The 27754-nt window shown below is 38.1% G+C and overlaps 1 protein-coding gene across 1 annotated transcript in view; it reads right to left on the bottom strand.

Annotated features, from left to right (window-relative positions):
• IMPG1 (interphotoreceptor matrix proteoglycan 1) overlaps positions 1 to 27754 on the bottom strand; it is a gene marked incomplete at both ends in the record, with an annotated part of 62534 nt that overhangs the window by 7263 nt on the left and 27517 nt on the right. Inside the window, 5 exons of the mRNA XM_081997180.1 lie at positions 360 to 919; positions 22452 to 22989; positions 23490 to 23566; positions 25050 to 25303; positions 26691 to 26711. Coding sequence (XP_081853306.1) covers positions 360 to 919; positions 22452 to 22989; positions 23490 to 23566; positions 25050 to 25303; positions 26691 to 26711 — 1450 coding nt within the window. The remainder of the gene's footprint in view (positions 1 to 359; positions 920 to 22451; positions 22990 to 23489; positions 23567 to 25049; positions 25304 to 26690; positions 26712 to 27754) is intronic.

A 27754-nucleotide genomic window follows, 5' to 3' on the forward strand; every position in this document is an offset into this window, starting at 1 on the left:
TCCCCCTGCTAAGCTATGATATGTTTTAAAAGGCCTATTTTTAAATCCAGCATGTAGGCACAAGCCTTAGATGTAATCAGCACTGCTATACTGTTGACATGAATCTAAGAAAAAGCCAAATAAATTACGTCAGGCATGTATCTGGAGTCTCTTGAACAAGTAAAAACTTTCATTACTGACTTCATAAAATCTTTCTTCATACCCTGACAGCATTCCAGGCTTATGGGTCCTTTAAAAATACAGCTTATCAGACTGAATTGTAGTAGGGTCTGATATTGTTAAAATACTGTGCTCTTCAGTGTAGTTCTTTAATTTGTGCCCAACTATTGTATATGTTGTTCAAGTTGATTTTCACCCACCAGTTGCACGAACTGTTGTTCTAGTGCTTTGTATTCTGCTGAACTCCTATTGAAGAGGTCATCGGAAAAGTGCATGTTGGTTACCCTCAGGCTGAAGAAAACCACTAGTTCTTTGCCTTTGGCTGCGGTTGTCATGGAGCTGGTAGTTACATACTTCAGCGTAGGAGCTGGGGTGGCTTCTGCAGGCTCAGTTGCCAGCACTGAGATAAAACCGCTGCCATGCTCCACTTCATCCAGTGCTGCTGTGCTCACCACATCGATGTGATCTAACTCGGCAGCAATATCCTGCACTCCTGTCCCGGTGCCATCAGGAGGAATGCTCCCAGATGCTGGCACTGAGGAATCTGGTACTTCAAGGGACTGTTCGATGATCTCGGAGTGGCTGTAGGGTGGGCTGGTTGCTGTTTGGTCTGATGGTACCACATCTGTAATAACAACATCTTCAGGCTGCATGGTAGAGAGATCACTTGAACCAATAAAGACAGGCAATGTTTTGTAAATGCTGGCTGTAACTAAAATGTCATCCCCTGATGATTCTGGTTCATCCATGATCTTAACTGCTGCAGGAAAACGGGAAAAACAAATAGCTATTTTGAAAAGCAAGCATAACAAACATCAAGCATGGAAATAAGAAGGATATTATATTTCTACTAAAGCGTTTTAAAAAAAACAAGCGTTACCACTATCTAAGCATGAAAATGTTACTGATTTCCATCACCAAGGAACAACTACTGGAGTAAAACACTTCATATACATATTTGAGTGATGAGATTTCTGTGAGTGCTATGTTTAAATAATAATTACGCTTGGTAAGTATTTCCTGAACCATTCCAAAGTGCATTTTTGTTTTGAAGGTACGTAATCACACTGTCAGTTTATATTGCTGAAAGAATAGAATGCAGCTTTGAGCTATCTGCTCGGATCGGTTGTATGCTGGAGTCATTCTGTTCCCCTCTACGAAAGGTTAAAGCTATTATTTGCCAGTAATCATAAAATGTTGTTAAGAAAAACAGTACAGCCTCTTCAGATGCAAACTGTGTTGATTTACCTAAAAGACAACAGCACCAGTGAAGACAAATTCAAACCTTAAAAAATCATCTGCTGCACCTGAAGCAGCCATTTGATCCAGATGCTGAACTTTATGAAATCTCCACTGGGGCTTGGCGTGGATCTAGGATGTGTGATGGCTAAATCCAAATCTAAAGCCTGATGAATGAAACTTTCTGAATTAGGCTTGCAGCTACCTGGCCATAACAATTTAGTTGAAAATGATGGCCTTCAAGCAACATATATCTACCCAAGCTGATGACTTTGTCCTTTTCTAGTGGTATAGTTACGTGAGCTCTTCACGTGGGACTTTCAGCAGCCCCCTGCAGGCAAAATCGCTTACCAGCTGATAGGAAAGAAGTTTTCCTCCAGTAAATGAACGCTTCCATTCCCTATGCATTAATTTCCTCCCACTGGCCAATGAAACTACTAAAGGAGAGCTGACTTTTGCATTGGGAATAACCTCGACCGAAGGAGGTGGCAGCTCTCCTGTCCATGGCATAGGAGTTACCCATGGATGTTCTTTGTGTCTCTTTCCATTTCCTTGCTTTGAAACAAGTAAGGCCCAATTTTTTCCTTATTGTATTGCTGCTTTTAGGAACAAACATACATTTTCAACAAAGAAAATCTTAATATGAGATAGCTGTCTATTTTCTTGACACTGTTAATTTAGCAGCAAGTACTAGCTCTTTGCTTCCTCCCTGCAGATATGATGCCTTGGTCTAATGTGGATTATTTTCTATATAGCTTTATATAGACCCATTCTGCTAAGCTGACCACAGTTCTCCAAACAGCAAAGAATTGCTATAAGGCACAGTATGTGGTTTTACTAGAATTAGATATTTGAAAATAATTTCCTCCCATCTGGTTACCACTTTGCATAAACCTATGTTAAGAGCTGCTACATAAATATTTTTTCCCCTTTATAATTTGTTTTATTATGTATGTTGTAGTGTATATATGGTGATTCAGTGGTAGTAAAGATATAAATAAAAAACATGCTAATAAAATAAGTTACTAGGAAAATAATAAATAGTATAATATAAATATAAAAATAATACATAAATGAATAACTAGTATAAATAGTAACAGAATAAGTAAAACACATAATAGACTGACCAGTGGTTAAGCTATTGGAGTAGGTTGTGAGACAGCTAGATTTACTTTTTTGTTCTGCTTCAAACTCCTCAGGAGTCTTAAGAATATGCCTTTGTGTGGTATTGATCTCATTTCTAGGAGACATGTAGAAGTGAGATGCATCCTCTAAGCCAGTCATCTTTGCTTCCTTTTTAGTCAATAGAGACACATTTATCTCACTTGAAGAAAACCATCCATACATATGCTGGATCTTTTGAAGTGCCTGTATCTTTCTGTTGACTTCAGAATATACACAATGAATTTATGTAAGATGCCTGGTTTTCCCCTTATATGGTTGCTTTTACCTAAATCAATATCTTCATCTCCTTGTAGCGTTATTGAGGTTCTCTGATTTCTCTGAGGTGCTCAAGTATTAGACTGATGAGGACTATTAAAGTTTTTTGAAAAAGGGAAATACTTTCCATTGTACTGTAGTTTGACACTACCAGCAGGGCAGTGTGGTTCTAGCTCTGGTGAAGGGTCAGTGAATTTTACTCTGGAATACCAGTAACAATGGTGTTACCAGAGTATTCCTCCTCCCATTCTCAGTTGTAAGATTTTCCATTTGTCGCAAGTGTTTCACAAGCCTTGGCTAAGGGAAGAACTAGGGTTTTGTCTGTTCTGTGGGGCAGTGAACTTCAGGAAACAATTTCCAAAAATAACCTGAGTAATCTGAAGTAGAACTCCTCAGATAAGGCAGCCTGGAAGGATCATTACTGCATCAACTTCTATTTATGCAGTCACTGTATTAGTAACTAGTGCAAATGTTGTTCTGTTACAAATAAACCTGTCTGAAAGCATAATGCATTTTAAGACTGTATTTAACAGGTATTGAGTAATAGATGCTAATGTTGTATTTCAGTAAGGTGCTGAGGAATATCAGGCAAATTATTGCTAGAGCAGAGTTTATCACAGCAGCAGTGCACTTTCTCATACCTATGCATGAAAAAGCATTCTAGAAACAAGATGTGGACTACTCCGATGGGTAATCAGGGCAAGGACACCTTCCACATGTGCTACTTTCTGGATGCACAAAATATAGCAAGTTTGTAAAGCAACTGCTTTGCAAGATGCTCCCTCTCTTTGGAAGACCAGTTATTAGCTACTGTTACATGTTCTTGCAGGATTCCCTTGTTATCTTGCAGCTCAAAGTAGGCCAGTCATCAAAGACGGTTTGCAAATTGTCCTGGACAGCTGATGATGATCATAGAATCATAGAAAGGTTTGGGTTGGAAAGGACCTTAAAGATCATCTAGTTCCAACCCGCCTGCCATAGGCAACTTACTTGTAGGCCCCCTCTAGGTACTGGAAGGCTGCTATAAAGTCTCCCTGGAGCCTTCTCTTCTCCAGGCTGAACAAGCCCAACTCTCTCAGCCTGTCTTCATAGGAGAGGTGCTCCAGCACTCTGACCATCTTTGTGGCCCTGCTGTGGACTCACTCCAACAGGTCCATGTCCTTCGTATGTTGGGGGCCCCAGAGCTGAACGCAGTACTCCAGGTGGGGTATCACCAGAGCAGAAGGGCAGAATCACCTCCCTCGACCTGCTGGCCACGCTTCTTTTGATGCAGCCCAGGATATAGTTGGCTTTCTGGGCTGCAAGCGCACAGTGTCAACTCATGTTGAGCTCCTCCTCAACCAATACCCCCCAAGTCCTTTTTGGCAGAGCTGCTCTCAATCCATTCTCCATGCAGCCTGTATTTGTGCTTAGGATTGCCCTGACCCAGCTGCAGGACCTTGCACTTGGATTTGTTGTACCTCATGAGGTTGGCTTGGGCCCACCTCTTGAGCCTGTCAAGGTCCCTCTGGATGACATCCTTTCCCTTCAGCCTGTCGACCGCACCACACAGCTTGGTGTCACTGGCAAACTTGCTGAGGGTGCACTCAATCCCACTGTCCGTGTCACTGACAGAGATGTTAAACAGCACCAGTCCCAAATCCGACCCCTGAGGAATGCCACTCAACACTAGTCTCCACTTGGACACTGAGCTGTTGACTGCAACACTTTGAGTGTGACCATCCAGCCAATTCCTTATCCACCAAGTGGTCCATCCATCAAATCCATGTATCTCCAATTTAGAGATGAGGATGTTGTGTGGGATAGTGTGAAATGCTTTGCACAAGTCCAGGTAGATGACATCAGTCACTCTTCCCTTATCCACCAAGGCTGTAACCCCGTTGTATAAGGCCATCAAATTTGTCAGGCATGATTTGGTGTTAGTGAAGCCATGTTGTCTGTCTCCAATCACATCCTTATTTTCTGTGTGCCTTAGCATAGTTTCCAGGAGGATCTGCTCCATGATCTTGCCAGGCACAGAGGTGAGCCCGGCCTGTAGTTCCCTAGGTCTTCTTTTTTTCCCTTTTTAAAAACGGGGGTTATGCTTCCCCTTTTCCAGTCAGTGGGAACTTCACCGGACTACCACGACTTCTCAAATATGATGGATAGAGGCTTAGCAACTTCCTCCATCAGTTCCCTCGGGACCAGTGGATGCATCTCATCAGGTCCCATGGACTTGTGCACTTGAACTTGATCTTCTCCTACAGTGGGCATTTTTTCATTATCCCAGTTCCTGCCTTTGCCTTCTGTGACTTGGGCAGTGTGGCTTGAACAGTTGCCAGTGAAGACTGAGGCAAAAAACTAGTTGAGCACCTCAGCCTTCTCCAGATCCCAGGTAACCAGGTCTCCCATTTCATTCCAGAGAGGGCCCACATTCTCCCTAGTCTTTCTTTTATCAATCACTGACATACCTATAGAAGCTTTTCTTGTTGCCCTTGATGTCCCTGGCCTGATTTAATTCTCTCAGGGCTTTAGCTTTCCTAACCTGATCCCTGGCTGCTTAGGCAATTTCTCTGTATTCCTCCCAGGCTACTTGTCCTTGCTTCCACTGTCTGTAGGCTTCCTTTTTGTGTTTGAGTTTGTCCAGGAGCTCTTTGTTCATCCATGCAGTCTCCTGGAGTTTTTGCCTGACCTCCTCTTTGTTGGGATGCATGATGGACAAACTTTTTTTTTATACTTTGGCACATTGGAACTAATCAGTAGGAGCTGGGTGCTGCCAAGGTTTTCCAGAGACCAGGTTTTAGTGGAGCCATCTGCAAAGAAATGGCATGCTACAGGGGGTGCCTATTTTGCCCTTAAATCTAGCTGGCTGATGGTAAGCTATTGAAGATCACCCAACTCTGTCAATATTTAGTATCCTGTTTCCATATTGGACAAGGCAAATTTTCATTGTCAGTCTTGTTGCCTTCATCTGCATGCATGAAAACATCTTCCCTCAAGTGCCTAATGTTAATGGGTCAGAATATTTGGAAATCAGAATGATTTATATGACAGAAATTCCCACTTGATAAGAGCCTGTATTTCACTTGGTTTGGGTTAGATATTTAGGGTTGAGTTCTAATCCCATATTTAACAGCATTGAACTCACTGAAATCAATGGAACTGTGGTAGCATAAAACCTGAGCAAGTGAGATCAGGATATTTGGATTTGCCTTGAGGATCAGGAGTGCCCAATCTTATGATCCTTATGGGAAAATCTTTCACATGATGAGCTCCTCCCACCTCCCTCCCACATCCCCAGTGACTGTTCATGACTGAAGTGTACAAAATAACAAGTGAGCTTAGAATACTGGTAATTCAGTAAAGGCTCTGAAGCACAATACTAATATGAAGCATCTGTGTTGGGTGGGATGCAGAGAACAACGAAGTGCTGCATTCTCCTTTACTGCAAAGGCAGACTGGTGATCTGGAAGCACAACAGGACTATAAAGTTGTTGTATCAAATTTCCATTTAAACTAGCACAGTTGTGCAGTCTCCTTTTATTTGTTGTGATATCTAATTTGCACTGCTGACAGTATAGTACAAGGGCTACAGTCCTAGTCCCTCCAGTCTTAGAAAAGAGCCAAAAAAAGAATAGCAAAGTGCTGTATGGAACCCAGGGTTGTACATGCCGCATGTAATGCCAAACGCTACACCACAGCTTGATGCCCTAATACTTCACTGAGAACTTGAGATGCTTTTCTCTTGTCATGTCCCCATGTTTCTTGTGTAATCAAGGATATGGACAGATTAGAAAAACAAAGCCTAGTGATGTTCTCTGTTTACAAAGCTCTTGTTACCTGTTACACTGGTAAGGAGTGAGAGTCACATATTAGTTAAGGGAACTCAGAAGAGATTTCTTAGCATTAGTGCTGGAGGCATTAATGCAGGATGATCTACTGATGGGATGAACCTGCAACTCCACAGAACAACCTTCTCTCAGCATGACAACACACACTTGAGCATATGATCATGATGGTATTTGTTAGGCAGATTATATTTTAGAAAGAAGTAACTACAGGAGAAAGAAGTGCTGAAATGGCTTTGAAATTGCAGCAAGTTTGAAACAGAATACACAGATATATATTGCACATTTGGCATATAGCTGTGCATACGTGTGTGTATATATATATAGTCTATACATAGACTATAAAGGTCTTCTGGCATCCTCTTATTACAAGCAAAGTAACTTAAAAGGCCTTGAGGGCATACCAAGATGACCTCTGTGCACGTATCACCTGTTTTCATAAGCTGCCAATTCTTATCAGTCACTGTCCCTCCAGCTGAGATAAACAGTGACTGACCACAGAGGGGGTGTTAGTCCCTTGCAATGTGAAAGTAAATGGCTTTAAATGGCACCTAAAAGGCTGCTGGACCCTTGCTGAAGCACCCCACCAGTCCTGAACCCAGGGGTTACTGACCCCTTCTGTTGGTAGCACTTTGTCTAATGTGTCACATTACTGCTGCAAGACTTGCCTACACAGGTGACATGTTGGAATCAGCAGTAAAATGATTTGCAACTGGTTTTGCCAAGCTTTTCCACTGTCTGCATGAGACTTTGTTAAAATCAGTCTTAAGGGGTTAAAAACTATGGATGAAACAAAGATGACCTAGACATCTGCAATGAAAAAACCCATCCTTTGCACTTAAAATATTGGTTTTTTAAATAAAATTTTTATAAAGTTGGTTTAAAATATATTACATTTAAAAATATAAACAAAATAAAAAAACCCAAAAATTTTATAAATAAAACCAATATATATTTGTTTTAAGACTAGAAATAAGGAAGACATTTTTCACAATGAGGCTGGTGAAACCCTTGCACAGGTTGCCCAGAGAGGTAGTAGATGGCCCATCCCTGGAAACATTAAAGGTCAGGTTGGACGAGGCTCTGAGCAACCTGATCCAGTAGGTGTCCCTGCTCATTGCAAGGGAGTTGGACTAGATGACATTTAAAGGTCCCTTCCAACCCCAACTATTCTATGATTCTGTATGTGCATATATATATAATTTTGAAATGGAACACAAAATACACTTAAACTGGTTCATTGTAAAGCAAGTATTTGTAAAAATTCGAACAGTTTTCCTTGTAGATGACATTTTTACAGGAGAAGGCTAGAAAAAAACCAGGGAATTATTTTATGAAACCTCTAAAGGTACAAACACTGAAGATTTAGACATTCTTAATCTCAGCATATTTCATTTCAACATACAGTTTGGTCTACAACGCTATCATTCAGGTCTAGGGAGCCCACAGAGAGCACAGAGGAAGATGCTGAACTCAAATATACCCCCAGAGTAACCATATTGAAAGTTAAACAATGACATGGAATTAAAAACTGCTATCAGTAATAAAAACCTCAACTCTAACTCTCAGGCACCACTTACCCTCCCACAAAGATTCGCTGAATTCTCCAGATGGTTTTTTGTATTACATGGACAAGACAGGACAATATTGTACTGAGGAGAGTTTTATATCTAAAATTAAACTGCTGTTGGTAAAGATGTGTAAACACTAAATTAAGAGCCAATTCCCTAGGCACACTGCTATATCAAATCTTTGTAAAAGGAGTGCTACCTGTAGGCATTTATTCCCGAATGACGGAGTAAAATACATAGGTTTGACTAATCAGAACAAATCAACTGCCATTTCAACAACTTTATTTTAGATGTCTCATTAGTTGGTCCTCTTATGTTTTTTTTAAGTGAGTAAAAACCTCCTAATTGACCATGAATAAGGACTTATTGTTTGGAAAGGTCAAATTGTCATGAGACATTTTTCTAGTGGGTTTGCATTAATAAGCAGACCCAGAAGGTTATACATTAAGAGGTCCTGGTATTTAATTTTATTCATGAACTTAATAAGCATTGACATTTCTTATTGGCAATAGACAAATTTTCCAAGTCCACCTACAGATATTGTTCTGTATATGAAAATTACTTTATTACAATGTACATGTATATATTTGTATACATGCTGGCTGAAGAAAATAACTAACGAAGGAAAAAGTTTGCATTTAAGAGTTTCACCCATAAAGCAGGGTAAGAATCTCCTTATGGGCAGCTCTGCTGATAAAAATATCAGATGGACTGGTACAGCAAGTAGCTGGATTCAAATTTACACATTTTGTGGGTGCCTGAAATGTTACAAAATCCCTGGATGCAGGACTGTTGTGTACAAACAAATAAATAAAGTGCTGAATTTTTGTTTGAGGTATTTCATCTTTAACTAGGGCACAAGTAAGTTGAGGATTAAGGGAATTAAGAGAAGAGGATCATTAACCTAACCTGTCACAACAAATGTCTTGCAGCACATAATTACTGATTGTCTTTTTAATTGTAAAGCCAAGCCAGAAGAGCCAGAATGATTTATGCCTGTCATTCTGTCTGTCTATATGAACTCTCCAGAAGCCAGGTTCAGCGTCCAGTGAAACCAAAAGAACTTCTCTGCACTTTCACTGGGAGTGAACCCCATCTTTTCTCCATCTCCAGTCCTAAAAATTCTTGTATCTCCTGACCTTTTTTCCTTAGCATCCTCACTGAAACTTTTTGAGTTGTCTAATTTTTCATAGAACAGCCTGATAGCTGCAGCTCTAGCTCCACTATTACGTAGTGCTCTGTGTAAATTATATAAGCAGCCTTCAGTTTATTCTGAAAATTTTCGTACTTTGCAGCTGTGCTTCATCATCATCTTCTCACTACCAAAGATACAAATAAATGTCATTCTGACATGATGTCACAAGAGAAGTATTTTCTATCCTAATAAAATACTACTTAGTAATGATAATGTCTCATTATTCTCAGAACAATTCAGTTTTACCTGACACTCTGAAAACTAAGAGGATAACATTAAATTTGCAAAATCAAGACCTGAAAAGCTAAAACACTGTAGAATTTGGGGTGTTGAGCAACTACAGCTTACTAATCTTGTCTATGTTCACTGTGAAAGAATCTTCCAAGGGTGCTTCTTTAGCTGGGCTCTACACACTGTCATCAAGGCCCACTTCCTACTTGGTAACAACTGAACGACCCTGTTTTACTGAATTTCATGCTTATCTGAGTAATTTGGCTGGGGCAACTGACTGTGTATTTGATTTGGGACATTTGCTCCTGAACAGAGTTATGACATGGTCCTCATCGCACTTTGAGATCTTTTCCACGATTGCTTTTTTTGGAGGTCAGTAGTATTATATACTTCTGCAATGACTGAAGACATAAAAAGCAAAGAATTCTTCACTTGTTCGTCAAAGGTGCATAAAGTTTTAGAGTAAATCGTTAAGAACAAAGCCAAGCTCTGACTACTTTTACTCCCCTGCAACTTTGCCCTCAGTGCAGCTAATCCTGCCTGAGAGAAGCAGAATGATGCTGAACAGCCTGACTGCCCATAAACTTTTCACTGGTGTAAATTAGCTGGTCTTACTCAACTTACACAAAGTTTTCACTACAGAGAAAGAATTCCCTTTACGGAATGTCTGAGGGTTAATGTTTTTGTTGATCCGTCTCTCCTTGGGAAATGCAAGCTCCCTTTGCCTTCTTGGCAGTCAGTCAGTAGCAAAAGGGAGTCATGTTTGCCTTGAGCAATTTCATGTTTAGGCACTGTACCTGTAAGAGCCCTCTGAAACATTGGTTTCTTGTGCAATTACAAATTCATTTTTTCTTTGATTATCATTTTCACATGCATTGGCCAATGCATGGCTGAAAAACAGTAATTTGGCTTGCCATTTTCTGTTTTATTAAGGGCTTGCTTTACTTCAATTAACTATCTGCTAATAGTTTTCTAATTAAAGCTTTTTGCATGTTTTTTGAATAAGCGTATGTCTTTAAAGCTTTGAAATAATGCAATAAATACATTTAATACATGATTTTTTTAAACTTTTTCAGCTTCAAAGCAGTCATTGAAGCACAACAGTTGGAAATACAATAGATATACGATTAATTGGGCAAGCTTACTTTATAGACCTGTGTGAAATTCATATACTGAGAGACTTGACTGTTAAATTTTAATGACTGTCTTTGGCATTCTCATGTTTCAGCAGTTCTAAAGGATTAAGCATTTCAGAAACACATAAGTACTTTGAACAGTACAGGAACAGGTTTTAAGCATCCCCAAAGCTCTGAGTAGCAATGTTTGACTTCATTCTGCACTGAAACTATGAAACAGAAGTATCTGAGGAAAAGGGACTGGAGAGCAGTCAGTGATAATCTGTTAAACCTGGGCTTTGAACCATCATCCCACTATCATCTTTCCACTGACTTCAAGAGCTGCTGCACCTGGTTATGGTGACTGTTCTGCCTCTCTTAAGTTAAGACTCAGAAGAGATGCAGAAACACCCATTTGCCTCAGCACTCTTCTGACTACAGCAGAAGTCAGTATTTCCATATTAATTGCTTTAGGCAGTTGACCAGTATTCACACTCATAATTAAGGGAGTATAAAGTTGGATGTTAAGGCAGTATTCCTGTGTTTTATAAGAATACTATACAGACAGGTGTATAATTAGATACCTTGTATGGACAGTAGGTCAGTGGTAGGTTATTTCCATAACATGACAAGTCACTTTTACCATTTACAGAACCTTTACCTCATCTGCTACTGAGATTGCCAGATAAAATGACATTCTAGTGCTCAAGAGTTCAAAAATCAGTTTTCTGATTAAATTAATCCCTAAAGAAATGATTCAGCAGAGATTAGAATGCTCTTGTGAAGTAGGGGAATTAGTAAGTACATTTACAATGAAAACATTTAAAAAATACCGGAGGCTGCTGTGACTATTATTTATTGTGAGCTATTTTGTATTGAAGTTCTGCACTATGTGCTACCATAGAGAAATCATTTTAAAATATATCTTAAACAAGATACCGATCTAAACTGAGAAGTCTGAACTTGATTGGTATTCACATAAATGAATTAAATAGAGAAGCAAAACTGAGCAGCAGTGAATTTGCAAATACGAATACACTTCTACAAAGGAATGGAATCAAAGCTGAATAAGAAACATCTTGCTTAAAACCATGGCTTCAGGAAGGTTCTTATTCCCTTATGCCCATTGTTGACTGGTCTACAATGAAATTTGAAAAATTTATTTCATGAGTTTAAAATAACAAAATCTGTCTGAAAATAACCTAAAGCTTTACAAACACCTTGAAACATAAAGAAGCATCCATCCAAACATTGCAAATACTCTTGCATGTCACCGTAACGATTTTGGAGCTCCCCAAATGGAGAACCTGGAACCTAGAATACTGTTTTTGATTTATTTTGCTTTAGAATGATTAGAAACAAAATCTGGCAGGTTATAATACCTATCCTTCAGAATTGAAAGTACCCTCCAAATCCCTGCCCATTTTCTCAGCTGCGTGATAGGAAAAAAAAAGAGCAAATTTTTGTAGGTGATGGGACTATCAGGCAGTTTTGTGGTATTGAAGTTTATTAGTTTACAAAATGGTAAAAACAAAATAGAAGTCACACGATACAAATTCAATTAATGTGTTGACCCAAGGACCTAAAAACAGAAAAGACAAACATGAAATTAGAAAGTTAAAACCCATGAATCTCTTAAAATCTTGTCATCAGATGAGCACTTAAGACTTGCCAAGAAAACTGAAAACACTGGATACATATTTTTTTTTTCCTAATATATTCACTTTTATGTGGAAACCACAGAATTAATGGAATGAAAGTCACAGAATGAGGAGTATTTTATTCTCCCCAACTGCTGTGCCTTGGATGTAGGCAATCTGATTTTTCTCATAGTTTTGAAGTTGAACAAGTGACTGTGAGAGAGAGGTGGAAGGAGATATTTAACTAGGAAGATCCTGCTGGTTTTAGACTATGTTGCATTGTAAGAATACACTTCAATTTTAGTGATATTGATCATGAGTTTAGACCAGATGCCTTAGTGCTGACTTGGCTTGTTAAATCCATCCATCATGGTTGGATTCTGAATCTGAGCAGTTCATAATAGCCAGAGCACCATTGTTTAAGGAGCAGGCAGTTTAAATGTTAAAACCAGCAACAACTACACAGAACAGTAAAATGTATTCATACAGTCTTTAGCTGTATGTTTGCTTTGAAATTCCCTAAGAGGCCTTCATATAACACTGGTGTGGAGAAGTCTTAAGACATATGCTAGTTTCCAAAAAAGTGACATTTAAATAAGTTCTCATGTAAAACTTTTGGATTAAGATACTTGGCTTGCTCTTAACTTAACTCTTGGTGGTAGCTGTGATGCTTTCAGGCATGCATTCTCTTCAAGCCACACTACTTTTTTCTTTATTGGAGCTTTGCAGTATCATGTAGGCATATTCTGAAGTTCTTAAAGAATTATTTAGCGCAATTTTGATTTACATTCTTTCACTTTAGAGCAGCAGTTAATGCCCAATTCTGAAAGGAGGAATAAGATATTTAATAGGGATAAGATTGGAACTTATCTATCTTAATGATCTAAGACAAGTTTAGCCAGATCTTCAGCCCCTGCTCTAGGCTACGCAACCATTTAGGGGAAAGGACTGAAATATATTACTGCTGCAGTATTTTGCCAACCTCATTCCTCCTCATCTCTTGAAAAATAAACCAAAACAATGGAAAGTTTTATTGAAAGGTGTTGCTTAGGAATTGAAATCCTCAGGTATGACAATGTCATTCATGAATAATACTTCTTGTTTTTTCAGTCAGCCCCTGGTAGGTTTTGCTATGCCAACAATACCCTCCTCCCACTCTGCTTGAAGGCCCATCATTCCAGATTGCATGGCAATAAAGATGGTTATTAAAGGAATATTTGGCCATATATAAAATTTTGACTGTAAACTCAGATATCTGTTATTGGCACCACTATTCTACAAGTATTGTACTCTACAATAGTTTAATTTAAAAAAAAAATGCACCAACTGGGGAAGAATGAAAAAGAAACCTAAACAAGTAAAGGCAATAAAATGAACAAGAAACTAATTTGTTTGCATCCAGGCTTGGTTTAATCATGTTCTTACTGATGCACATAATGATCTTACCACTCTACAGAATGAAAGTGAAACATCTGCCTCCTTCTAACTTACACCTGGCTACTATTCTTGAAATTGTGTTTAGTCCTTTCCTCCATATACCTTTCTATAAAGTTGTATTGAGAAAGCAATGTTAAGAACATATTGGAGAAAATGTTGTAATCTTCAACTAGAAATCAGAACTCTTTTTTTTCTTTTTTTGAAACTGCAATGTGCAAATATATGAGATCTATACTGTCAGGAGCTTTGCACATTCTAGATTTTCACAAAAACACAAAACCTGTTAAATTTAATACAAACATTATTGCAAATTTGCATACATTTAAGATTTTTATGTCTTTTTGTCTGTTAGTTTTGAATACTATGGCATCTTTCAAATTGATGAACATACAGCTTAAATTGATATTAACATCAGTGCCATCTATGTGAGGAATCTCAGGTATGGCTGAAAGAATAAAAGCTGGAAGGCCAAGCCCGCTCTGTAGCTGGTAGAGAGAGGTATACAACTCCATCCAGAGATGTAATTCAGAGTACGCAAGTTACAACTTGCCCTGTAGTTGTCTAGTGCAGGTGTCATGAGTTATCCCCTAACAAGGAATTCACTATTAAAAATGCCAGGCTGAGTTCAAATGGACCTTCTTATGCTGGAAGGATACTGTATCCTCCGAAGAGAGGACTGTAATAATTTAAAAAAGATAAAATTTTAGTACCATTTGATCATAGCATATTATTTCTCAAAGTCAGCATTTCTAGTAAGATCAGGGATTTTTAATGAGTAAAGGAAATGCATTATTTAGGGCATATTAGTCTCAGCAGTGCCACTTTACCTGATATTTGTTCCATCTGGACTATCTGACATGTAAACTTCATTAGATTTATTCGTTTATAACCTGGCAAAGGGTTATCTTATACCCTCAGCCTAAAAATCTGTATTGTTTTAAAATATTTTTCCTATTTTACTACTGCACTGGTCAGAGGTTTTTCAATAATTTTATTCAGGACATTAATATGTTATTTTTCAGCTTTCTGCACACAAGCAGAAATGTGATCATGGATTGGTTTTAACACAAGATGGGATCTGAGACTGGAATGTACGAAAGCCTATGCTACATATGTTACATCTCACTTGTAGTGGAAGGTTGCATGCACCAGTGAAAAGCTTAAGTTTTGACTAGTGGGCTGATTTTAAGTGAACAGTATTATGGTGACTTTGGAGGGAGGGGGATGATTAGTTTGGAGTGAAACAGCATTGAACATAGAAAGGGACAATCAGGGAAATGCTAATTATAGGAGAAGTGATAGCATTTGGAAAACAGAGGTACTGAAGGATGGTTAGCTTTGAGAGCCTAAAAGGGAACATGTGAGGTGCAATGAGAATTAGCTGCAGGAGCAATGGAGTTTACTAGCAACGGTGATGATTGTGTGAGAGGAACCCCAAGCGTGTGTGCAGAATATGAGCATCTGGTGCAGGTGTGCACCTGTGGAAACAATGGGATAGCAATTTGTGCCTGTGTCTGGGGAAGAGACTTCAGAGTAAAAAGTATGAGTGAACAACTGGTGGAGCACTGAGGTATATCTTTGTGCTACCTATGTGGGTGGAGAATGAGGTGTTAACATTTTTTCATTATACATGTAGCTCAGCCTCTGGATAAGCAAATTTCCTTTGCAGAAATATAAATTGTTTTCTGTACTTCACACAGTAATTTCAATGAGTCATTGGAATTACCAACTGCATAAGTAAAGTTTCACTTGTTTTGGTTAATGTGCATTTATATTTCGTATTTGGAGGGGTATGAATAAGAACTTCCATTTGAAGGAAGCAAAGCTTAACCTTAAAGTAAAACTGAACTGAAGTGATTGGATAGCTTAATAATTTAAACAAGAAGTGATGTGTTAAATTGGGAAAATAGTAATCTATTTCTCTCATACCTTTTTTCTTGGATTAGTAATTTCATGTTAGTATTTTTAAGCATGCTTTGAACATGTGATACAGGTTTTGTTCTATTCAGGTTGTTCCTGCTTTTCCCAGCATGTAGATAGCTGAGCAGCAGACTGTCATTAAATTTTGGCTATAAGCTAATCACATACTCTAATATCTTTATGACTCCAGAATACCTATAGTACTCTTGAGTATGCAATTCTAACTATCACAATGGTGAACATATGATGAACTTTTTCTTAGATTTGATGTATCTTAATGTAGGCCTGCTGAAATGTCTGCATTCAGCTTCATCTTCTGTTCACAGATAACTTTTAGGCTAATCAATATTGCATATAGTGCTTGAGAAAATGACATAGCTAGACCTACCTGTTCACTTTTTCAAGCATCGGACTGAAGCAGCACCTCCAACAAAAGCATTCTTTGCACATCTGAAGTGGCAAGCGACAAGTGAAAGGGCAGAGAGAGGAGCTGATGAGGGAAAGTTGAGAAAACCTGTCAGTTTATGGTCAAAGAAAACATAAGAAAAACAGAAAAACATGCAAGAAAACAGCAGAGTTCTTACCCTGTTAACCATCGATGTGAAAAAAATGGTGAGTATTCCTGGCACAAAGAATGGGTGAATTCCAATCCTGCAAACATCCAGAGTGGTTCTTGCAAGAAGTAATGGGATTTTCTTTTCCGTGGCAATGCTGGTTATGCCAAATAGAAAGCTATGCTAAGCACAGGTGGTGCTTAGGCAGCTGGGAGTGAAGCAGAGGCAGAAAGAATCCCCAAACATCCAGAAAACCGAGTTTTTCTAGAGATTGCTTAGCAATAGTAGTGAGTGAGGAGTGCACAACCGAATTAACTGTTGGGCAGGAGGAAGACATCAAAGGAGACCACTCACAGCAATGCTGTGTGAACACGACAGCAATTATGAAATTAATGAGGTTCTTATTGGTTATGCATACAGAGATGGGATTACCATCTCCTCCTCATCAGTGTTTTTTTCTCCCAGAAAAAACTCTGTGATACACCCTGCAGAGTCATCTTCACTCAGAGTCTTTCTTGACAGCTTAAGGATGATCCAGGCTGATGAGACTGAGATGGAGTACAACAGAATAGTTGAAGTATTTTACTGCCAACTTTGTTTTGTCAAATACTTCTGGAATAACTTCTCCAGAAATATTGCTTCCTCCATGATGGTCAGTATTTTGGGATAACCATTTACCTGGATTGTATAAGTTGTTAGTAGCTATAATTAAAACAAACACAAATTAAAATTCCTCTAACTGTTTAGGAAGTAAAAGTATATAATTCTTGTTGTAACAGACTTAATGAACTCTTTTATCTGTTTATAGATCTGTTTGCATTTGTTTTACTACTAAAATTTCCTTGGTTTTTGAAATAATAATCTAATACTTTACACAAGTGGCTTCCTTTCTGAATGGTCATACTGTTTTAGATAGAGTCACAGGAAGACTGCAAAGAGAGGGAGAAGAAATTTATCCATACAGAAGAGATACTGATGAGTTAACTCCAGAGGGGAAAAAAATACGAAGAAGAAAGAGGAAAGCTAGAGAGCACTGAACAGGTATCATCACAGACATAGAAAAAAACAAGGTTTTTGCACTTGTTGTAAATGGAAAATGGAAATAGCCTAAATTTTGAAGGTGCTACAACACAGAAAAACCTTTGTCAGATGTTTGTAAACCATGACATCTGATCCTGGCATTTCAGAACTTTTCAGTAAGAAGTCTGGAAATTTTTCCCAGGGTTTTTCTCTTAATTCTATTGAGAAATCTCAAAACAGAATTTGAGAGGCTTACTTTAAAGACAGTTTATCATCTTCCTAGTGTTTCCAGGCTACTTCAAGGAATGGAGTAACTGCCATCACTGTTTGGCCATCACGGCTGTCTAATCCTCACTGGCCTGCTCTTTACTGCCCATCACTGTCCAGAATGAGCACAGTATCATCTGAAAGAAGCTTCACACTTGCTCCTGGCTCATTCCTTCCACTGTCTGCCCAAGCGTGACAAATCTCATCCTGCATGGCTTAAAAGGACACCTCTTGTTAGTTTGACTTCTCATCCCTCACCTGTTTTTTACTCTCTTTTCCCTAGATGTCATATGCAGAACTTTGTGTGTATTTGCATGTGTGAGGCTGAGTCTGATTGATTATCTGTTTGGGAGCTGTGAAAGAATTTTTTTGCTCAGCGACCTCAGGTAGGCACAATTAAAGTAGTTGGTGTAGGTTGTAGACTTCCAGTGCTCAGGGATCTGTAGTAATGTTCAGCCAGTAGTTACATACATGTGATAACCAATGCAATAAAGTCCATCTGTGAAACATACAGCTGATGAGGACACCTAAAAGAATCTCAAACTTTGTTATTTCTGCTAGCCAACTCTTCCTTTCATGGTAAAGAGGAGTGAATTTAAAGTTCTAAGCATGTGATGAAGAAAATTTGCTCCATCGTCTGGACTCTAGGGTGGGGAAAGGGCAGGAAATTAATGTAGTAGAATTGCATGCAACTGTTTAAACACTAAACAGTTCTGTCCAACCTTTTACAGAACTGTCTAAGTAGTTCTTGCCGTTTCACACCAGCAACAATTAAAAGGATTTAAAAAAAAAAAGTTACTAATAAATGTGGCTATGAAATGCAGCCAGGCACAAAGTGTGAAAAACTATGTACCTGCTAGTGAGGAATTCTGCTTGCTATGTTAAAATTTGTATCACCGGCACTTGTTGACTTTAATAAAGCTTCTGTCATAAATGTTGTTAAGTCCTGAATTTCCAGATCAAATTCTATCTCTTCCTATGAAATATGTAACATCTAGGGAAATAAAAGAATACAGGGAATGCTGTACACAGGACTTGCAGAGCTGAAAAAGCTATAAAAAGAGAAAAAGTTTGAAAAAGTATACATAATTTACTCTTTTAAGAACTCAGTAAATAGATTTTCTGCATTGCTCTTCTGTTAAGCATACAGTATATTTTATGTAGTATAAGATTTTAAGCAAACATAGTAACTACAGCTTTGTTTCATTGCTAACACATCATCCCTTCTTTTTAGACAGGGAACAATCATTTTTCTCCTTCTCTCTGTTGCAGAGATGATGATGGAATTCTTGTATTCTAGTGCTTGTTTTAGACATAACTTGTGTTCAACAAAGAGGAACAAGATAATGGGCCTTATTTTGGGGAAGATTTTTTTATAGCTCTAGACTGACAGGTTCCAACCCAAATGTGCAACAGTGTTTACAGGGTCAGTACCAGATGCCTACAAGATCTGCTTACAGAAGACCCACACCTCTTTAAGCAAACAATTCCCTGTTCTTTGGGCACTGGCAATAATGGCTTTAGGAAGAAGAAAAACCTACATATATTTTTTTACTGAATTTCAAATTATATGAGAAAATTTGTTGAAGAAATCTGGGTTAGTACGTGGTGAACTTATTATTGTATTATCCTTCCTAAAATTTCCCTTGGTCCTGATATTTACCTGGTGACATTGAAACTCATTAAACTATGCAATGTATTGTCTCTGAGGATCATTTAGAAACACGTAATTTAATCCCCATTTCTATCTGAGGTATCAGAGTCTGTGCGAGAGTCAAATGATCTGTAGTCCCACACTGTCACTGGGGAACAATCAAGCAAGCTTGAACCTTGGGGCCAGAGGGAGGTCCATCTCCTGTATCCCTCCTCCCATCCAGTGAAAAACAGTCAGTCAGTAACTATAATAAATTGCAATAAACAAACTATTTACAAGTTTTGACCTGAAGAAAAAGAATGGAACTAGTATCTTCAGCATAAGTTTCTCTGCATTTTTCGTGAGTCAAATACTCTCTATTTCTCTTCGATCATTTGGAGCTGTTAGGCTACAAGGTTTTTTAGCTATTTAGCAAAATGTGAAATAAATATGTGGGTTTTATGGCATCAAATCCCTAACCCAATGAGTGAATAGAATGAAAAATGCTTATGACTTTTTCCCCCTGCAAATGTAACACTATTCCATAGTTATAATGAATGTTATTTAAAGGTATGCTGTACTGTTATCTGAAGGTATGCTGTGCTTTTATCAGTAGCACTACAAGACTTCTCAGCATGCATTTGAAAATAGTTGTGTTTAACACTTTTCATCATAAATTTTATTTTCAGGAATATTTCACAATTGATTCTTATAAGAAGTGATTTTCTAATCTTTAAGTCACTCTGTTAATCATAAATACATCAAGTATTTGCCTTTCTCTTACTTCAGAACTCTGTGTATAAAGGCAAGACTATAGAACAGGAAGTTCTTATGCAGTACATAAACTACCAGTTGCAACATGACCATAGAATATGCTATGCTCTTCCCTGTCTGGAGCTGATTAGTGTATGATCCCAAGTGGCAGCTTTTACATTCTTTATTCTTTAAAGTGCTGATCTTCTTACTTAGTGGATCCAGAAAGAACAATACTATAGACAGTACACTACATGGGCTTTCCCCTCTCTCACATTTCTGCTGTGTGGGCCCAACGTGAAGGACATTCTTACCACACAGTGGGGTATTTCCGACCGGCTATGCAAACATTGCCCGTTTGCCTTATAGGATGTGGCTGGGCAGTAGGGATGAAGGTGCCTTCTTGCTATTTCTGGATTTGCTGGGTTAGGAGGAATGTCTTGAAAGGGGGAGTAGGGTTCATTATGCTCTCTCCAAGAGGCTTCTGGAGTGCAGGGTGGGACACGAAAGGCCAAGGGCTGAGCAAGGAGGGAGCTAGCAGAACAGGGACAGAGTAGAGCCTCCTATGGGAGCAAGGGACTTCCCTGAAGCAGGGAGCAAACTTACAAGTGTTGAGGATGACATTCTTGGGGATCCAGAAGCACTGAGTGTGGTTGTGCAAGCTAATGTGGGAGTTTTGCCACTGAATTTGTTTTTAATTTGTTCTTTGCAGATATTTTAGTATTGCTTAGAGACTACGTGGGCACTTCAGAGACTCCTGCTGATTCCTATGAAGTTCTTACCTGCCCTCTGCTTTTCTGTTCAGAGGGTCAGTCAAAAATCTGAGACAAAGCACATGTGAATATCCATCAAATAACTAATTCCTCCCATGTGTTTGTAGTGACCTCTAGCTTCTTAGAAGTGTAAGTCTAAAATAACACAGAGTTGTTGAGACCAGGTTGGGGAGCAGGAGAGGGAGCAGACAAAAGCTGGGACAGATGGAGGGCAACAGCAGGAATTGTGCTCTAAGTGCTTTGCCAGTGGAAGCTGCTGCCCCATACAATCCAGTTACCCTACACCACAGTTCTCCTCAGTGTCTCATGGCTTTCCAAGCTGCTGATGGTAGCGATGGAGGCAGCAGTCTTATTGACATTTTGCTGTTCTAAGGGAAAGCCTAATTTGCCTGTGCCCTAAAGTTGGCCCTACTATCTTTGTGCAAACTTTTTTCATCCGCAGGGCCAACACTTTTCTGATAACTGTGGGAAACATGTCTATCATATATTTTTCATTTTAAAGGTTAAATTATACAGACTTTTCTCCACCCAGATATATGTATGTATATACTTTTTTGATTTATTATGTGGGGTTTTTCTTCTCATATTTCTGGGTGCCTCTAAAAAACCCTATTGTATGGATAAAACTGAATAAACAAACATTGAAAACACAAATTTTAAAAAGTTTTTCACATTCATCAGACCTGTAGATATGTAAAATTTTCTGACCCATTGTACTCTTTGCTTGGAATAAATTATTTCATGATACTCTTGCTGCTATCAACCAGATCTGCCCGTAGAACACAAAGTAATTTACCTTCCATGTTTTAAATACCAGAATTTTTTGTGTTAGCCTGGGATATCCTTCTTTTTTCTGACTTTTTTTACTCTGCATTTTGAATATTTACCATAATAACCTGTAGAAAGCATGCCTTATCCTTATGCATTTGTTCACAGAATCACAGAATCATTAAAGTTGGAAAGAATCCTCAAGATCATCAAGTCCAACCATCAACCCAACACCACCATGCCCCCTAAACCATGTCCTGAAGTGTCACGGTTACATGTCTTTTGAACACTTCCAGTGATAGTGACTCCACCACGTCCCTGGGTAGCCTGTTCCAATGCTTGACCACTCTCTCAGTACACAAATTTTTCCTGATACCTAGTCTAAACCTCCTGTGGCACAACTTGAGGCCATTTCCTCTGGTCTTATCGCTAGTTACTTGGGAGAAGAGACCAACACCCACCTCACCACAACCCCCTTTCCAGCAGTTGTAGAGGGCGATGAGGTCTCCCCTTGGCCTTCTCTTCTCCAGACTGAACAAGCCCAATTCCCTCAGCCGCTCCTCATAAGACTTGTGCTCCAGACCCCTCACTAGCTTGCTCCAGCAACACAATATCCTTCTTATAGTGAGGGGCCCAAGGGCCTGTTGTTGGGGTGGGGCTTTTTTTTTTGTTTTTGTTTTTATGTTTGTTTGTTTTTTTGGTTTTTTTTTACTTTGACAACTTTGAAGTCAAGTACATTAGGATTTTCCTGAAATGAGAATCAGAAATGTAAATTTTTCACCTTTGATGGTCAAGAAAAATTTCTGTCACAACTAAAAGGAATGCTTACTTTACTTCTACATGACTGTATCTGTAATAACAACTGGATCTCTCCTACTCTCTCTTATGGAAAAATCTTTTGTGTCTTACCTTGTCCAAACAGACTATCTTGGTCAGCTTCCTTGAAAGGTGGTCCTGTTATATGAGTCAGTTCTTTCTTCTCGTCAGCTTCAGTATCCTCATCTCCGGCTTGCAGGAGATTAGGTGGGGTAAAGCTACCTGTGGTATAAACTGCCAGTGTGGTAGCCTGCTCCACTGTAGACTCATAGCCATCAGTGATTAAGTCATTGCTAGCAGAATCATCCGCTGGAGGAGGCAAATAGGAATCCTCTGGTTTTGGAGGACTGCTAGTGCTACCCAGAGCTTTGAAAGGCACTGTGAAACTTTGGTGGTCAGTAGCAGTATCTTCTGTGTGTGGAGGAGATTTGTCCTGAAATGGTTCTCTGGAGGGTTTGGTAGGAAACACAGGTTCAGATGAAACAAAATTATTAAAGTCTTCAGGGGCACTGATGTCTCCACTTAGCACAGGGATTCCAGTTGTAAATTCATTGACCAAGATGTCTCCTGTTTGATCCACTGTTGCTGGGCTGGGGTAACCTAATGGGAGTTCCACGTTCAAGGAATCCTCCTGAAAAAAGTTTTTAAAAAGCAGCTTTCATTCTTATGTTTATCTTTCATTGCTAAAAAGGCCAGTAATTTTTAGCCACAGGAGCCTGCAAATAGCTAACTCAGCATGAAGTCATGGGATGTATAAAATGTTTGGTATGTGCATGTGATCCTAATCTCACTGCCTGTAATTTTAAAAATGGTCAAAGAAAGATGACTTTCACTGTCCCTGTCAGTTGCTCTCCTTCTGTCATTGAGATGTACTACTGAACTGGTGAGGCATTTTTTACTTTGTAGTTAAAGCTGGAAAAGGTAATCAAGCAGTAATATTCACCTGTAAATGCTCTAAACAGTATCTCTGTCACAATATAACACCACAACATCCATCCCTACAGCATTTATAAAAACAGATATGTATTTTAGCATAAAAACCTTTTTCTGTATATTTATGTACATTTTAACACTGTTTAATTTTGTTTCTGATGGAGAAATATATAAATATAACAACCACTATTAACTTACCAAATCAGGGCCTGCCAGAGGAATAGTGACCATGGCCTGGATATCATTATCAAAGTCACTAGGTGGTATAACAGATTCTGAAAAAAAACCAAAACAACCCAGCACACAATATTTCTGCAGTGGCACACTGAAAACTTATCAAAACACATAAACTCAGTAAAAAACAAGATGAAAATTATTCTCCATCAAAAATTTACTTTTAAAAATCCATGTTAAGAAGAAAGAGGCATAAATTTACATTTAAACTGGCAATTATGTTGAAAACAGGAATTTGACATGTAGTATTCTTTGTTTAGTATAAATGGGATAGGTCTGGAGAGAACTGAACCATGGATGAATGCTTAAAATCAGCTCAAGTTTGAACTGCTCAGTTAAATCCGTATGGGCTATGATTCATTATATCGTGTTGTTCATTAAGCCTAAATTCTTTTCAGTTTTACCCAGAGTCCACACCATTGTTACTTTCAGCATTTTGGCTTTAGTGCCCAATTGTTCCCTTCACCCGCTCAGAGGAGCTCTTTAAAACATGCTTGCATGCAAGCTGTTTTTCTAAAACTGGTTATTAAAAATAACTAGTGGGAAAAAGTTGATTAAAATAGTTATGATTAAAGTGTTCTATGTCCATGAAATTTTTTCTTGGTACTTCTAATCTACATTAAAATATAACATTTTATTCTTACAGAAAGTATTAGTTCATCTAAAATTTTTTTTTTGCAAGAAAATACTGCTGTTTGTAAATGAAACAACTAAACTACAACTAAAATTTGGTGTGTGTTTTAAAATTGTTTTTGTAAATATATATATGAAAAAATATTTTAAATTATTTTCCCCATTTTTAACCCACCTCCCCAAAACTAAGGCAATGCTAGCTTTGAAAAAATCATTGATGGACTAGAAGCGAGTATTTATTAGCTGGATTACTGAACAGGATGCAGCCCTTCAACCTTCTGCTGGAGGTCTTCACACCCAGCTTGTCATCTACATTGCCTCTGTGTTTCAGAGAGCAAAATGCACATTTGCAGTGCGATTCACACCACCGATTTTAGCTTGGGATCAACTGCTCTTTAAGGTGTCTGTCCCTCTGACTTCACTGGGAGGTTAGATGGGTTGCTTGCAGTCAAAAGTTAGCTTTCAGAAAGCTAAGTTTCTGTTAGAAGAAGCCCTCACTTTTTGTCTCATTAAAGAAAGGAGACTGTCTCTACTGGGAAATTAAAGTGATATAGTGAATATTCATAGTCTTTCTTTTTCTTTTTTCTCATATTTGTCTTATTTTCTCTTATTTGTCTTAGTGTGCAAAATATCCAGCTTTTCTAAACAAACAACCAAGAAAAATAAATGCTACAGTGTGACTCAAGTTAGGCTGTATAATTACAAAGGTACCTTTTACTATAGAATTTAACTTAGATCTGTGCATCCTTTGGATGCCATGCAACACTTAGGAGAATGGGATACATCAAATGAAAACCATCCGTTGGGGAAGCAAAGGAGACCTTACTGAAATTGCATCAGTTTAAAAGGGCAAGGTTCAGACTTGTGCCTGGCATTGGCCTGCCTACTGACCATCAGTAAACTGAAGTGTTCCAAGGTCCATTGGCAGGGACTGGTCTTCATGGAGTGCTATAGCAACCAGTTGCTGAAGGTCTGTTACTGTGAGTTTAGTTGCTGATACTTCCCTCTCTTCCTTTAGAGAAAGTGGAATTTTTTCATTTTCAACCTTATTAGATCCAATAGTTGAGATGTCATCTGCTGTACTTTTGGTTTCTGAGCCATCTCTCTCAAAGTTCACCACGTATCGTGCTACAGTGCTGCTTGATCTGCAAGGGCAAGATGCAAAAATGCCCAGTGCAGCAAAATCAGTTACTGGCTGAGGACTGATTTTACAAACAAACAAACAAACAAACAAAAATATATGCAACCATAACATATTATCTTCTGTAAAAACAATGAAGATAGATATACTTCTTTCTAATGAGACTGTCATCTTCAAATTGCTTTTGCTATACCTAAACATTTTTTTCTTTGATGAGTAATTTCTAACAAAAATTCAAATATTGAAGAAAATTGTAAAAATGTTCTAACATAATCCAGTTTAATTTGACTGTGCAGAGATCTGTGGAACTGGTAATATAGTTTGAAGTCATAGATTATTGGTTCAAACAGTCATAAATGCATACTGGGGTTACTAGAAGCCATAATCACCTATTAATTATACAGGAACATATGAAAAGGGATTAGACAGTTCATAGAACTACAAGTAAGCAAAAATACTATCACAACTGGGGCAACTTTTACTGTTTTTTGAAGAACAGCAAGAAAGTTAGCTAATGTGGCAAGCAAATCACTTTTCACAATGGGAACTAGTTTTTCCAAGTCCAAATGAACGTGTATAGCTTCTCCCTAGATACACATGTTTAACAGAAGTCTCACGTTTTCACAATTATTAATACATCACTTTTCATAAATGCTAAATTAACTTAATAAAAATGAAAAATAATTAGTACATTGTAAAACATTTGTACTCCACTATGTTGCTTTTCATAATATCAAATAACTGGAGAGAGAGGAATTTCACTTTATCTAGTATGTGCTATGTATTTACATTTATATGACATTTCAAGAATTCAGGAAAAGCATTAAACTACAAATAAAAGAGAAATTATAGGAACCTCTACACAAGTTATTCCCCAGCAGCACTTTTAAGCAATGACAAAAGACTGTAACTGTTTATATCACCAGTCAAAAGCTCCCTGCATTTTATCAAGCTAGTAACTGGTCTCTCTGCCATTCTATCTGGCCTGTTAATGGAGACAGCAAATAAATTCTACATACTTATTGAAGATATGTGTATATGGGAATACATCTAGGAAACAGCAGATCAAAAGAGAAAATTTAAACATGAAGTTTCCCTACTTTTTTTCACTTTCAGTTTATGACTGATAAAGATCTTTAGTCATCTGATTGTGAATTTTCTTAGGTCAAACAATTTTCTTTCCTTCAGAGATATCGTGACAAAATTTGATTACATGAACCTTTCAGATTAAGGTAAAAGCAGTCCCTGCTGCTTTATATCACAGATTTTGTACTTAGAACACAAATCAATTCACTTTGCCACATCAAGATAAAGATAATTTATTTATGTATCTGTCTGCATCTGATAGTCTATAAAATGATAATCTTAATTATGAATTACAGACAAATTACCCATCTTTCTCCTTCTTCTGTCTTCATGTCATCACAGAAGAAAGGGTGTGATAAAGGATTGCAAAAGAAAGAAAAACAAAGATTTATGTATATCAATAAATCAATCAGTCATACATGAAAAACACCTTTTGACAATTTATTTTATCTTTTATGTGTCATCTATAATTTTTATCTCTGTGTGAAAATGACAGCCTACTCTTCATCATTTTATTTTTTCCTTTCAAAGCAATGGGAATCTCCATCCTTTGGATGGGAAACAGGAATTTTACTTTAACCTTGATAGTCTGAAATATCTGTTTTCCTCTCTCCCACTACAAATGGTGCCATTTGACCACTGTCATTGCTAATCTATATCTTTATGGTGGCAATGAACACCTGTGACAGTATTAGCAACTATTACTCTTACTCTGCACGATGCCTACTCAGATCTTAGTCACAGGGATAACTTGACCTGTTAATTACCTCTGGAAGACATGCCTATGTTGACCTTCTGTAATATAATGCATTGTTGTTTTTCCTGATGAATTCTCTAGCATATCTCTAATGTTGTCCTTCCATATGGCATTATGGGAAATGCTGCTGACATATGTGGCAGTATGGCTAAGGGAGAATGGACAACACCACCTGTCGTTGCTGATCTGTAACTCTCAGGAGCTAAGTAAATTACTAGATGATTGGAAGCAATCCTGGTCTTCCACAGTGATGAATGTGCTTTCAGATCAGTTCTTAAGACCATCATACTAAACAGAAATGGAACTCAGATGTCCTGGAGTCACAAGTGAAAGAGGTTAGTTATTGTTCGTTGTTACTATGAGACGCTGCTGCAGATTTTCTCTGCTTGTTCTGCAGTAGCCAGCTTTTTGTTTTCTCACTTGCATTATCAAAATGTAAGCAACTAATTTTCACTCTATTTTGTTCTTCTCTCTCCTTTTCCCCAGCAATTTTGCAGAGAGAAAAACTAGGAAGAAGTATGCTTTTGTCTAAAGTTGTGTTATGATATGAATGTTCTTCAACGTGTATTAAATATTACTAGAAGGACTGAATGTTCCTGATGCTGTGCGATA

Source organism: Phaethon aethereus (assembly GCF_964289735.1).
Source record: "Phaethon aethereus genome assembly, chromosome: 3".
Lineage (NCBI taxonomy): Eukaryota > Metazoa > Chordata > Aves > Phaethontiformes > Phaethontidae > Phaethon > Phaethon aethereus.